Here is a 15,721-nt window from a genome sequence, read left to right on the forward strand (position 1 = left end):
TAGTGTCATTTGGTTTATTTTATTGTTTATTATTGCACACAAGTTATATACATGGACATTAAAATTTTAAGTTTATGCTAACGGATATTTCCCTCATCTTGTAATGTAATAAGTTGCTGGTGCAAATAGCTAATTTTCACGGCATTTACACCCATGTCTTGCCTATGACAATAAACTTGAACTAGAAGTGGACAAAAAAAATTCTTATTGTTTTGTATGCAGAATGTAAGTGCTCTAACCATGTCTTTACCAGGCAAGCAAAATCAATCAGAATCAATCTTTCCAAAGACAACCCCATTTTCTAATGTCAATATACCAATAACATTTTAAAAAGTGCTTCACTGGATGCAAAAGTTGTTTTTGAAGTGTACTTCGAAGTATTTTTTGTAACACTTTCATTTCTCTGGAACTTGGACAGACATGGAAATAATCAAATGCAAGGAAGATGAGAGCATAAAAATTCCTATCTATGAGGACAAACAATAAATATTCAAGGTATTACAATACAGAGCTACTTAATTTGTTCACAGAAAAATCAGGTTCGCAGGAACCCAAATGAACTGGTGCATAAAGAAACCACAATAATATATATCCAGAATATCATAAAATGTCTAACACTGTAATTTGGACTGCAGCAGAGTATCACCATACATTTCCAATATTTAAAAAAATCACAACAATTAGTTTGAATGATTAATTGCTTCTAAATTAAAGTGTAAACAAATATAGTACTTCATTTAATTTCAATATCTGTTACAAAACAAAAACATAGTTCCTATTAGCTTTTCCCTTGAACATTACCAGAGTAAATTTGGGGGGGGGGGGGGGGGAAGATTGCAACCCAGGCCTGCACCAGCAAACCAGGTATGATTTAAAGAGGGATATTTCAAGGGCGAAGAGACAATCTTGAACAAGGTTGGAGGCAACATCGGATGTACGACAACTCTGGCAGGATTTGCAAGACATTACTTCCTACAAAGCGAACCCAATAGCATGAATGGTAGCAATGCTTCACTACCAGATGAACTCAACACCTTCTATGTCCACTTTGAAAGGGAGAATATAACTACAGCTGTGAAGATCCCTGCTGCACCTGATGACCCTGTGATCTCTGTCTCAGAGGCCGATGTGTCTTTAAATAGGGTGAAGGTCCCCATGGAGTACCTGGTAAGGCTCTGAAAACCCGTGCCAACCAACTGACGGGCAAAGTTCCCACTTGTTTCAAAAAGGCAACAATTATACCAATGCCTAAGAAGAATAAAGTGAGCTATCTTAATGACTATGGCCCAGAAGCACTCACATCTACAGTGATGAAATGCTTTAAGAGGCTGGTCATGACTAGACTGAACTCTTGCCTCAGCAAGGACCTGGACCCATTGCAATTTGCCTATCGCCACAATAGGTCAACAGCAGATGCAATTTCAGTGGCTCTTCACATGGCCTTAGACCACCTGGACAACACAAACACCTGTGTCAGGATGCTCTTCATCAACTATAGCTGAGCATTTAACACCACAATCCTGATTGAGAAGTTGCAGAACCTGGGCCTCTGTACCTCCCTCTGTAATTGGATCCTCAACTTCCTAACCAGAAGACCACAATATCTGCAGATTGGTGATAACATCTCCTCACTGACGATCAACACGATGCTCAGGGGTGTGTGTTAGCCCATGTTCTACTCTCCCTATACCCATGACAGTATGGCTAGGCATAGCTCAAATACCATCTATAAATTTGCTAATGATAAAATCATTGTTGGTAGAATCTCGGATGGTGACGAGAGGGTGTACAGGAGCGATAGTGGAGTGGTGTCACAACAACCTAGCACTCAACGTCAGTAAGACGAAAGAGCTGATTGGGGACTTCAGGAAGGGTAAGACGAAGGAACACATACCAATCCTCAGAGGGATCAGAAGTGGAGAGAGTGAGCAGTTTCAAGTTCCTGGGTGTCAAGATCCCTGAGGACCTAACCTGGTCCCAACATGTCGATGCAGTTATAAATGCAAGACAGCGGCTATATTTCCTTAGGAGTTTGAAGAGATTTGGTACGTCAACAAATACACTCAAGAACTTGTATAGATGTACTGTGGAGAGCATTCTGACTGGCTGCATGACTGGTATGAGCGGGAGGGGGACTACTGCACAGGACCAAAAAAAGCTGCAGAGGGTTGTAAATTTAGTCGGCTCCATCTTGGGTACTAGCCTACAAAGTACCCAGGACACCTTCAAGGAGCAGTGTCTCAGAAAGGCAGCGTCTATAATTAAGGACCTCCAGCACCCAGGGCATGCCCTTTCCTCACTGTTGCCATCAGGTAGGAGGTACAGAAGCCTGAAAGCACACACTCAGCAATTCAGGAACAGTTTCTTCCGCTCTGCCATCCAATTCCGAAATGGACATTGAACCCTTGAATACCTCATTTTTTAAAAATGTATATTATTTCTGGTTTCTTACACGATTTTAATCTATTCAATATATGTATACTGTAATTGATTTATTTATTCCCTCTTCTTATGAATTGCATTGAACTGCTGCTACTAAGTTAACAAATTTCGCAACATGTGCCTGTGATAATAAACCAGATTCTGATCTTATGCAAATGCATCATGGCTTGGTATGACAACCACACTACCTAACACGACAAGAAACTGCAGAGATTTGTGGATATGTACTATCACAGAAACCAGCCTCACCTCCATGGATTCTGCCTACATTTCTCACTGCCTCAGTAGCACCCAACATACTCAAATACCCCACCTATCCCTGACACTCTCCCTTCTCCCATCCAGAAGATACAAAAACCTTAAAGCACGACTCAAGGACAGTTTCTATGCTACTGAAACACTACTGAACAACCCCCCCAGTACAAGACATCACTATCTATCTCATGGTGGCTTTGCACCTTATTGTCTGCCTGCAGTGCACTCTCTTTTTAACTATTAACAATTTATTCTGCCTTCTGTTACTACTTTCCCCTGTACTACCTCAATACACTGTTGTAAGGAAATGATCTGTATGGCATGCAAAACAAAGTTTAGTTTTTCACTGTAACCTCAGTACATGACAGTAATAATAAATGAAACCAATTTATCCTGACTTAGATACTTCCACACAACAAATTGGTCAAAATATGATGTAATAATACATGCTGAACATCCACAGGACAAAGAATGCTACAGGAGTCCCAAATTTGAACAACATTGCTGCTGCTCTGCTCTCTCTTCCTCCCCAGCAGTAAAAGCTTTCGAAGTAATGTAATACGAAAACACCAGCTGCAATTTAACTGATGTACATGATCTTTCCATCTGTCACTGGATGAGATGAAGTTTCAGCAAGGAGACTGGGAAATAATTCAGTCTAGGTTTCATAACACACAAGCAAGAACTTGACACAAGTTGGAAAGGTAACAACAAGGCAGAGAAAATTACAACTTATAAACATTTTTTCAATTCCAAAGATAATCAGAGCCTGAGGAAAGTTTAAGGTTGGAGACACCTGCTTTCCAGCCTCTGGCTTGTGGGGCAGATAGAGTATATTACAAACCTATACTCAGTGGCCAATCTATTGGATACCTCCTTACCTAATGAAGTGTCGACTGAGTATATGTTCATGTTCTGCTGTTCCTGTAGCCCAACCACTTCAAGGTTTGACTTGATATGCATTCAGAGATGCTCTTCTGCATGCCACATGGTTATTTGAGTTAGTCACCTTGAATCAGTCGAGCCATTCTCCTCTGACCTCTCACTAACAAGGCATTTTTGCCCATAGAACTGACGCTCACAGGATGTTTTTGTTTTCCCTCACCATTCTCTGTAAACTCTAGAGACTGCAGTGCATGAAAATCCCAGGAGATCGGCAGTTTCTGAGATACTCAAACCACTCCATCTGCCACCAATCATTCCACAGTCAAAGTCATTTAGCTGACGTTTCTTCCCATTCTGATGTTTGGTCTAAACAACAACTAAACATCTTGACCATGTCTCCAACCTGATGGCATGAACATTGACTTCTCTAACTTCCGCTAAGGCCCCACCTCCCCCTCATTTTTATGCACATTCTTTCTCTCACTCTCCTTTTTCTCCCTCTGTCCCTCTGAATATACCTCTTGCCCATCCTCTGGGTCCCCCCCCCCTTGTCTTTCTTCCCGGACATCCTGTCCCATGATCCTCTCGTATCCCCTTTTGCCTATCACCGGTCCAGCTCTTGGCTCTATCCCTCCCCCTCCTGTCTTCTCCTATCACTTTGGATCTCCCTCTCCCCCTCCAACTTTCAAATCCCTTACTCACTCTTCCTTCAGTTAGTCCTGACGAAGGGTCTCGGCCTGAAACGTCGACTGCAATTCTTCCTACAGATGCTGCTTGGTCTGCTGCGTTCACCAGCAACTTTGATGTGTGTTGCTTGAATTTCCAGCATCTGCAGAATTCCTGTTGTTTGACCATGTCTGTATGCTTTTATGCACTGAATTGCTGTCATGTGATTGGCTGATTAGATGTTTGCATCAACTAGTTGTACCTAACAAAGTAGCCACTGAATGTAGATACACCACTAATCCCAAACAGAAATGAAAATCTGTAGTTGTTAGAGCAAACATAAATACTTGAATTCAATTTGTTTCCCCGACTCTCTCAGCACCATACCTCCCCTACCTTTCCAAACTACCTCCTCTCTAAGATACCTCTATCCTCCTCTTGCTTCTCTCTCCTTTACCAACTCAATTTCATTTTTCTTCAGACCAATCATATTGCTCTCTATCCATTATTTATCACTTATGCACCCGATTTCCCACAATAGAAAAGCTTTTAAGACACAAAATAATCTGCAGATGCTGGGGTCAAAGCAACACTCACAACACGCTGGAGGAACTCAGCAGGTCAGGCAGCATCAGTGAAAACGTCGACCGATCTTTTCCACTGATGCTGCCCGACCTGCTGAGTTCCTCCAGTGTGTTGTGAGAAAAGCTTTTAAGAACTATCCTCTTTTTGTCCACATTTTGAATTGAGACCCTTCATCAGGACTAAAAAGGAAGGGGAAGTGGTCAGAATAAGAAAATCAACAAGGGGCCGACTGGACAGAACAACTGATCAAGCACGGCCACATCTACTGGCAGATCACAAGCATCACACCAAACGAAATCTGGAATTGCATACATGGTGTGGAGGAGGAGAATGGACAGCAAAAGTAAGGGCTGCCTGATGATTCATGTTACAATGTGGACCATGAAGACTAGCAGATAGCCATAAGCAGCAGCAGCAACATCACATTGTCACATCTGCTCCTTGACCCATGAATGCAAGTTTTTAAAAGGTTAAAGATTAGAAACATAGAAACATAGAAAATAGGTGCAGGAGTAGGCCATTCGGCCCTTCGAGCCTGCACCGCCATTTATTATGATCATGGCTGATCATCCAACTCAGAACCCAGCCTTCCCTCCATACCCCCTGACCCCTGTAGCCACAAGGGCCATATCTAACTTCCTTTTAAACATAGCTAATGAACTGGCCTCAACAGTTTGCTGTGGCAGAGAATTCCACAGATTCACCACTCTGTGTGAAGAAGTTTTTCCTAACCTCGGTCCTAAAAGGCTTCCCCTCTATCCTCAAACTGTGACCCCTCGTTCTAGACCTCCCCAACATCGGGAACAATCTTCCCACATCTAGCCTGTCCAATCCCTTTAGGATCTTATACGTTTCAATCAGATCCCCCCTCAATCTTCTAAATTCCAATGAGTACAAGCCCAGTTCATCCAGTCTTTCTTCATATGAAAGACCTGCCATCCCAGGAATCAATCTGGTGAACCTTCTTTGTACTCCCTCTATGGCAAAGATGTCTTTCCTCAGATTAGGGGACCAAAACTGCACACAATACTCCAGGTGTGGTCTCACCAAGGCCTTGTACAACTGCAGTAGTACCTCCCTGCTCCTGTACTCGAATCCTCTCGCTATAAATGCCAGCATACCGTTCGCCTTTTTCACCGCCTGCTGTACCTGCATGCCCACTTTCAATGACTGGTGTATAATGACACCCAGGTCTTGTTGCACCTCCCCTTTTCCTAATCGGCCACCATTCAGATAATAATCTGTTTTCCTATTTTTGCCACCAAAGTGGATAACTTCACATTTATCCACATTAAATTGCATCTGCCATGAGTTTGCCCACTCACCCAACCTATCCAAGTCACCCTGCATCCTCTTAGCATCCTCCTCACTGCTAACACTGCCACCCAGCTTTGTGTCATCCGCAAACTTGGAGATGCTGCATTTAATTCCCTCATCCAAGTCATTAATATATATTGTAAACAACTGGGGTCCCAGCACTGAGCCTTGCGGTACCCCACTAGTCACCGCCTGCCATTCTGAAAAGGTCCCGTTTATTCCCACTCTTTGCTTCCTGTCTGCTAACCAATTCTCCACCCACACCAATACCTTACCCCCAATACCGTGTGCTTTAAGTTTGCACACTAATCTCCTGTGTGGGACCTTGTCAAAAGCCTTTTGAAAATCCAAATATACCACATCCACTGGTTCTCCCCTATCCACTCTACTAGTTACATCCTCAAAAAATTCTATGAGATTCGTCAGACATGATTTTCCTTTCACAAATCCATGCTGACTTTGTCCGATCATTTCACCGCTTTCCAAATGTGCTGTTATCACATCCTTGATAACTGACTCCAGCAGTTTCCCCACCACCGACGTTAGGCTAACCGGCCTATAATTCCCCGGTTTCTCGCTCCCTCCTTTTTTAAAAAGTGGGGTTACATTAGCCACCCTCCAATCCTCAGGAACTAGTCCAGAATCTAACGAGTTTTGAAAAATTATCACTAATGCATCCACTATTTCTTGGGCCACTTCCTTAAGCACTCTGGGATGCAGACCATCTGGCCCTGGGGATTTATCTGCCTTCAATCCCTTCAATTTACCTAACACCACTTCCCTACTAACATGTATTTCGCTCAGTTCCTCCATCTCACTGGACCCTCTGTCCCTTACTATTTCTGGAAGATTATTTATGTCCTCCTTAGTGAAGACAGAACCAAAGTAATTATTCAATTGGTCTGCCATGTCCTTGCTCCCCATAATCAATTCACCTGTTTCTGTTTGCAGGGGACCTACATTTGTCTTTATCAGTCTTTTCCTTTTTACATATCTATAAAAGCTTTTACAGTCCGTTTTTATGTTCTCTGCCAGTTTTCTCTCATAATCTTTTTTCCCCTTCCTAATTAAGCCCTTTGTCCTCCTCTGCTGAACTCTGAATTTCTCCCAGTCCTCAGGTGAGCCACTTTCTCTGGCTAATTTGTATGCTACTTCTTTGGAATTGATACTATCCCTAATTTCTCTTGTCAGCCACGGGTGCACTACCTTCCTTGATTTATTCTTTTGCCAAACTGGGATGAACAATTGTTGTAGTTCATCCATGCAACCTTTAAATGCCTGCCATTGCATATCCACCGTCAATCCTTTAAGTGTCATTTGCCAGTCTATCTTAGCTAATTCACGACTCATACCTTCAAAGTTACCCCTCTTTAAGTTCAGAACCTTTGTTTCTGAATTAACTACGTCACTCTCCATGTTAATGAAGAATTCCACCATATTATGGTCACTCTTACCCAAGGGGCCTCTCACGACAAGATCGCTAATTAACCCTTCCTCATTGCTCAAAACCCAGTCCAGAATAGCCTGCTCTCTAGTCGGTTCCTCGACATGTTGGTTCAAAAAACCATCCCGCATACATTCCAAGAAATCCTCTTCCTCAGCACCTTTACCAATTTGGTTCACCCAGTCTACATGTAGATTGAAGTCACCCATTATAACTGCTGTTCCTTTATTGCACACATTTCTAATTTCCTGTTTAATACCATCTCCGACCTCACTACTACTGTTAGGTGGCCTGTACACAACTCCCACCAGCGTCTTCTGCCCCTTAGTGTTACGCAGCTCTACCCATATCGATTCCACATCTTACTTTTATTTGCCACATATGCAACATACGATGAAATGCACTGCCTTTTTATTTTATTGCACTCACATGATGAAGGCATCACTGAAAACGTCCCTCTTTATTGCCCATCCCAAACTGCAGGTAAACTGAAGAGTTAAGATTCTGGGATTTTGGCAGATTTCCTTCCATGAATGTGTTTTTGGAAGGTTATGGTTCTTTTAGATGAGAAGCTATACTGAATCACAGTCTTCTGCATAATGATCGTCAGAAATCAATACAAATGTTCCTTTTTCTTCCAAGGAAGCTTGACTATATTCTTGAATCTTTTCCTGTCCACCTGGTAATCTCTTCCCATGACAAATCTTGGAATAATTCACATCATATTAAATCCATTTATGGAGTTTAAGGTCAGACATGTGAATGACATGGCCTGTCCAACAGAACCATCTAAGTATAACTAGGAACTCAACATTAAGAATGTTGGCCAAGGAGGAAACACTGTGGTATCCTTCTATAGGTTTGAATAGCCTATCCTAAGAAATCCTAGTGTCAGGAGAACATAGGAGTGCAGGAATGACAAAGAAGATTCTGAAGGTGATTGACAAGGTGGGCTCTTTCTTAAAATGGGATTATCTGGAACCAGGGGATGTTGTGACAAAATAAGGAGTCACTCCTTTCCAACGGGCAAGAGAAGGAATCTGGAATTCTCTGCCCCAGAAAGCTATACGGAGGCAGAATTCTTGTACATATACTATTCAGGGAATAACAGACATTTTATTCCACGGAATAAAAGGACGTTGGAAAGTGAAGTTGAAGCCAATAACAGCATGAACAGCTTTTTCAAGGAGCAACTTAGTTTCTCTTGCTTCTTGTATTCTTTTATAAACTTCAGGTAAATAAACTTCTCTTTTCCCCTCCTCCACTCTCAAACTTCCCATTACCCACACCTACCTTACTTTGGTTTCATCACCCCATTCCCTATATTCCATGGATATCAGATTCCAGCTTGTTTAGCCTTTTTCCCCTTCCAACTATCACCACCCAGCTTCTCCCATCATTCCTATTTACCCCCCCACCTCCTCCGCTAGGATTTGCCTATCATCTGTCAGCTGATGCTTCCTCCACCACCCCCCCAGTTCCTTTTATTCTGGCTTCTGCCCCCTTTCTTTCCAGTCCTGATGAAGAGTCTTGAAGTATTTCCCACCACATGCAGTCTGACCCAGAGTTCCTCTGGCATTCTGTATGTGTTGCAGCAGAATCAGAGCAGATATCTTCAAGAAAGGGGACACCTCCAGTTGCAGTTTCTGCTATCTGCCACAGGGAAAGTCTGCATAGCAGTCCTCCTCTAACCCCACCAGTGGCTAAAAGGTTGCTCCCTGAATCACAATACAAGTTCCAAAAAAAAGTCATGATCTTCACTATGTGAAAATTGCATTAACACCATAAAACATAGGAGCAGAATTAGACTATTCAGCCATCAAGTCTACTCTGCCATTTGATCACAGCCAATTTATTTTCCCTCTCAACATCATTCTCCTGCCTTCTCCCCATAACCTTTGACATCTTTACTAATCAAGAACCTATCAACCTCTGAGTTAAAGATACCCAATGACTTGGCCTCCACAGTCATCTGTGGCAATGAATTCTACAGATTTGCCACCCTCTGGCTAAAGAAATTCCTTCTCATTTCTGTGGACATCCTTCTATTTTCAGGCCGTGCCCTCTGGTCTTATACTCTCCCACTATTTGAAGCATCTTTTCCATCTAGAACATTCAATATTCAGTAGGTTTCAATGAAATTCCCCTCATTCTACTAAACTCTGAATATTGGCCCAGAACCATTAAATGCTCCTCATATGTTAACCTGCTCATTCCCAGGATCATTCTTGTAAATGTCTTCCAGACCCTTCCTATTTCACCACATCCTTTCTTAGATATGGGGCCCAAAACTGCTCACAAAACTTCAAATGTGATCTTACCAATGCCATATAAAGTCACAGCATTACACTCTTTCAAGCGGCAAGGCTGATAAACTCCACCCACAAACTCCACCACTACATTATTATTTCCTGTCAGTCTCCTTACATACAGCCTAGCATCATTTTATGGACATATAATCAATGTATACAAGCTATATTTATTGTGGGTTTTCTTATTATTGTGTTCTTTATTTTATTCTCCTTTATATTCGAGTACAGGAAATGACATTAAACAATCTCGAATCTTATATTCTAGTCCTAAATAAAACATAATGGCATATATATTCTAGTCCAAGAGAAACGCAGGTCATCAACAGCATATTTAGCCTCTTTGACCCAATAAAAAGTCTTTGACTTGACTAGTTGATCATCTTTAATCTTTATGCTGCACACGTTACACAATGGTATGCAATCTGATTTTAACCAAAGCATCATCTACAGACAAAACCTCAGTGCAGCCAGTGCTAGACACAGCACACCATTTCCACAAGGCTTCCCACTAGACCTGAGCTAATCAACCGGGTAAATGAAAAACTGTTCAATTTAAGTTACCACCACCCAAGAACTGAGGGCAATTCAACCTCCCTCATTGAAATTCAGGTGAAAACAATGCTTGTACATCTTAAGTCCAAGTTAGAATTTGGTCTGTTCAGTGAATCATAGGACCAAATTAATCACAAGATTTTCTGCAGAGGTTGGAAACTGAATCCCTGGTTCAATGTAAAGAAACAACATTCAGAGTGGAATTAACAATGTCACATCTATTCAGAACACAGAGAGGCTCAATATAAATGGTAGAAGTGCACCCCTCCTAAATTACCCACCAGCTCACACCAGCAAACACCTTCTGCCCCATATGTGGTTAAATCTGTCCAAGTCTTCCAAAATGGGCATCAGGCACCTCAGAACCCACTGAAGCAAGTCATCTTCCATCTCAAGAGATTTCAGTAGTCATAATCTTGCTCCCCTGATGTACCCTCTGCCTCAACTGATAAAGGAAAGCATTAATAGTTGATCTGCTACCTGCGGATATACTGTACTCACCATCATCTTTTTACTTCCACATGACAAAATACCCTGTAAATTTGCAGCACATTCCTGTGCATTGCCACAACTCTGCACATGCATTGCCTCACATTTTTCTGTCCAATTAACCAGACCATTTATATCTTTCTGAAGCTTTTCTCTTCATTATGAACCTCACAACTTTTATTCTATCCTCAATTTTTTTAATCATACGCCTACATTTGAGGTCCAATAATTAATATATTATTAAAAGCACAGAACCAAGTACTCAGGAACTGCTATGTATGCATATCCTGCACTTGTCCTTTGTGTTTTCAGTCCCCCACCAACCAACCTTACCCAATACTCAATGGTCTACTTTGATCAAAAACTTAATGCGCAAGGAACATCATATATATATTATATACTACACACACACACACACACAATTATTTCAATTCATTTTGAGGTCACTATTTTGTTTAATATAGGAAATAAAAATATAAATGCTGTGCAGGATAGATTTACTAAACTTATCTCCTAGTTAAAAGAGTTGTTTTGAGAAATCAAGATGTTCAGGCCACATTAACTGGAGTTCAGAAGAAAACTGAGACATCCTCTTTCAAACTTACAAGAAGTTTGAGGAGGATTGATCAAATAATCATCTCTGGTTATAGGTTCTGCAGAGTTGATACATTGCTTATTTTGAATTCAATCATTTAAGACTGAGAAGATTCTCATTTTCAAGCGGGGGTGGGAATATTTAGAATTACCCACCATGGAGTAAGGTGGATGACCAATCACCAAAAATATCTTCAGCTAAAATTAATTTTTGGAACAGCTGGAGGCACATGAACTTAAGACTGTGATTCAAGCATGGCAGGGTTTGAACTATGAGGCTTATTCCTGCTTTATTCATTATATTATTAGCAAAAATGACACAAAATAGAGATGGAAAGAAATGTAATTATAAATCAGGACTCTAACCTGGTATTATTCAGGAGCAGAAAAACACAAGACAGTGAAATGTTCAATGAGTGAAAGTGCAAGGTTCTCAACTAATTTGGACTCAAGAATTGAAATATCTTATGATGACAGGCTCCTTAATTGTGGAAGCACCAAGTGATTTGGCTGTCCATGTAAAGAAACATGGAGCCATTTCACAATTTATCTCAGTGGTATTGGAATTGAGTGCAGGAATTGTACATATATGGTTGGATCCCACCTGGAGGACTGGACTCATTTCCCTTGACCAAACTACAAAACAGAGTACATTTCTGGAACAACACACTAAACTGCCAGGTTAAATTTCAAGAACAGTCACATAAATTTGCCTGGAATTTAGACTGTCAAGTAGTGGGCTAATTAAAGTATTTACAATAATCGAGAAATTCACTGGAGACATAGGAAAGGTATTTCACATCCCAACCCCAATCAGCACAATTGCTTAATTTCCATCTTTTAACATCCCAACTGATTTTCTACCTGCATCAGGTTTCCCTATTGAAATTTTGTTATAAACCCCAAATAAAATGGAAATAAACTAAGGGCATTATGCTTTGACATTCAATAGTATCATTTATTTATTTAGCTATACAGTAAAGATAATTTTATGGGGAGGATATACAGAGACTCCTTACAGAAAGGGATTGGAATTGAGCTCCAGAATGGCACACTAACCACAATGCTACTGTGGTGCCCATGGATCCTGACTGATCCATGATTTGCGATGAAATAAGGAATCACTTCAATGTTACAGAGTAGAAATCTGGAAACATATCAAAGACCATGAATATTGAACCAATTTAAAACTGAATTTTATATATTTTTTTACTAAGGGCATCCATCACTGCAGGACTTATGCGTACACAGGACAAAGCAGCTGGCAGGAAAAATCATTGGACACTACCTGCTCAGCAAACTGCCTTTTCCAAAAGCTGCCTTCTGGAAACCAGTGTAGGGCTATCAAAACAAAAACTTCATTTCATCTTAAATTTCTTCCCCCAGTTAATCTGATCAACCACTGTAGTTGCTCCCCATACCCCTCCATCTATTACCTCAGCCACTGCACTAAAAACACTTCAAAACCACTTTTTATAATGCATGTATTTATCCACATTTTATTGCACATCCATACTTTAATTTCTAATTTTATTTTTATAATTGTTGAATGAAGTTTTTGTTGCATGCAGCCAACACACCACAGCAAATTCCTAACACTGGCAAATACAGTTGATTCTTGATCCAAGAATATGAAGTAGGAGAGAGATAAAAGAAAAAGCATAATAACCTAATTCAATGGTGGAACAAACTAAGGAACTTAGTGATGTACTTATTTCTTCAGTGTTTGGAGCACACACACCGTTTCCTCGATGCAAGCTGCCTGATCTGTTCAGGAGTACCAGAATTTTCTGTTTTAATTGCAAAACAAATTTATGTTCCCAATGTGCCAAGATGTTAGAGCACCATGAAAATGATGGTTCATAATATGAGCAAGTGACACCACAAGTTTAACCAGTGGGGCCAAGTGACATCAATAACCAGCTGGAGAGGTGTTAAAATGACAAAACATGCAACAACTATATTTCAGTGTTACACAGCCATTTGGGCAAACAAGATCCTGATTCTCACCAGCAAGTGGAGTTCAGCAACAGAATTCTGCAACTTCACCATTGCAAATCAAAGTGTGAACATTCAGCCCATTGAGATTCTGCTAGCATTTTGGAAAAAATAACTAATCGTGATTCTACTCTCCTGCCCTTCACTGTGGTGGCAAAGTCGTTTTCCCGTGAAGTAGTAATCTGTGCTAATACAGTTGCAATGATTAATTTGAAACATACTCTCCTGCCCTTTAAGTGGCTGGCAAAATCCCCCTTTACCCCCTTGAAGTAGCAACTTTACTAGCAGAGTGCAAGAATTAATTTGAAACCATCTCCAATTAGACAACAAAATGTTATGCTTGGGTATACTTATTTTTAAAAAAATAATTACTCGAGGGAAGAAATGTTTCGAGTTTGCAGTGTATTTTCACACATTGAAAGCCAGAGCATGGTGACCCCGTGGGAATACACTGACAGCCATTAAGAAAGGGAGAAAAAAAAGGGAATGAAGAAGTGCGCAAATGAAAAATAAAGGGCTCCCAATTAGAAGGCGCGCTGGTTAAGCGGGAGACAAGTTAATGAGGATGGTTCGGTGGCCTGCGTGTGCCTGCCTTTATAAGCAAGCGACCGCTCTCCCCGTGACGTAGGGCCGGAGGTACAGCCCAGTCAGGCGGCGGCGGCTATAATTGAGGCGGCGGGCGGAGCAGGAGCCAGGCCTCCACCGCCCTTGTCCCCGAGCGCAGAGGCTGTGGGCAGTACCGTGAATGGAAAGACACCGGCCTCGCAACGTTGCAGGACCCTCCCTCCCCCTCGATATTTTCCTCCGTTGCTCTCATTTACCCTCCTGCATCGGTCCCTTTCCCCTCTACGCCGTGCAGCCAGCCACAAACAAAATGGCTCGCCCTCAGCCTCATCTCCTCTGCCTGTATACCGCCAGTGAGCCCTCCAGGAACAGTGTCTGTTGGTGTTTGGGCTTCATTCCGTTTTTATATCGCATATCTATCTCTCTTCCCCCCCCCCCAATAATAACGTGCAAATCTAAAAAAAAACACCAAATCCAAGATTTTCTTGGCTTATTCCCATTAAGATTTCAGCTCCCTCCCTCAGAGAGAAAAGAAATCCCTGGTTCAACCACCTTTCATCTAAAGGCCCGAGTAAGAATGTATTTAAGCAAGACTCCCAACTTTTGTTTTGCTGAATCACCCAATAAGAGAAACACATTTTAAATATAAAACGGGAAATGATTAAGTAAGTGGGTGAAGTGCTTTTCTTATCCTTGCTCCAGTTAATTAAAAAAAATCAGAAGTTGAAGTGAAAATTTTCCCTCCAACCCAGGAGAAAACAAAACATATACCCAGAGTGGAAATTTGCTTTTACTCTTGTTGCTCTGAAGCTTTTACTCCAGCCACACGAAACCCACGCACTTTTGCTGCGGGCCATCTTAATTCTGGTGCTTGCTCTAGTTAACTTATTTTGGAGAGGTGATAAAGGAGTACAAAAAAAGTTATTAAAATCATAAAATATTTTCCAGTCGTATTTTAAACCACAAAGTTGCAGGGATTTCCTTGGGTGGCGATTATCTTCAGCAACAGACAAACGACACCATTTTTTAAAAATGTTTTTTTTTAAAAACTGTCTTATAAACACCCAGGTTGCGAGGGAGACGAAAGGAGAAATTTGATTATATGCACTCTTCAAAAAAGATATAAAATGGTTCCCATCTTAAAGTCTCTTTTATTTCGGAGGATAAAAAAACAACCACACTCACACACAAAAAAAAATCTTACCACCGGGTTTGAGTTGGCCGAACTCGCCATGTGGATACGGATGAGAATTTAAATGAATTATCCAGGTGAGGTGCGGCTTTTGTTTTTGGAAAAAAGGGCGATTGCTAAGAAAAAAATAAACAGAAATAGGCAGCTGCCTGGAGCGGGCTTCGGAAAGCCGTCCGTCCTCTTCCAGCGAGCGCTTATATACTGCCGAATGGAGCTTCAATTGCCGCTATAGGGAGGGTCGCGCAAATGAGGCGTTGCGTCAGCGACTCCCTCCTCCCCGACACCCACACCGCTCTCGCGAGAGGGAGACATCCGGGTGCCGCACTTGGCCGCCGAGCTTGTTGAGAATTGTAGTCCGCCACGTCGCGCTCACTGCGCATGTGCCCCCGGGAGGCGGGGTGCATTAATTGCTTGAGGGGTTCAGAT

The 15,721-nt window shown here is 41.6% G+C and overlaps 1 protein-coding gene across 2 annotated transcripts in view; it reads right to left on the reverse strand.

Moving 5' to 3' along the window:
* The window catches only part of gtf2a1 (general transcription factor IIA, 1), a 59,370-nt gene extending 43,890 nt beyond the window's left edge, over positions 1 to 15,480 (reverse strand). For both annotated transcript variants that reach the window (XM_063044867.1, XM_063044874.1), the window contains exon 1: positions 15,308 to 15,480. In XM_063044867.1, the coding sequence (XP_062900937.1) occupies positions 15,308 to 15,337 (30 nt within the window). In that variant the 5' untranslated portion in view covers positions 15,338 to 15,480. The remainder of the gene's footprint in view (positions 1 to 15,307) is intronic.
* Between the last annotated feature and the right edge of the window lie 241 nt (positions 15,481 to 15,721).

Source organism: Mobula hypostoma, chromosome 1 (genome assembly GCF_963921235.1).
Source record: "Mobula hypostoma chromosome 1, sMobHyp1.1, whole genome shotgun sequence".
Lineage (NCBI taxonomy): Eukaryota > Metazoa > Chordata > Chondrichthyes > Myliobatiformes > Myliobatidae > Mobula > Mobula hypostoma.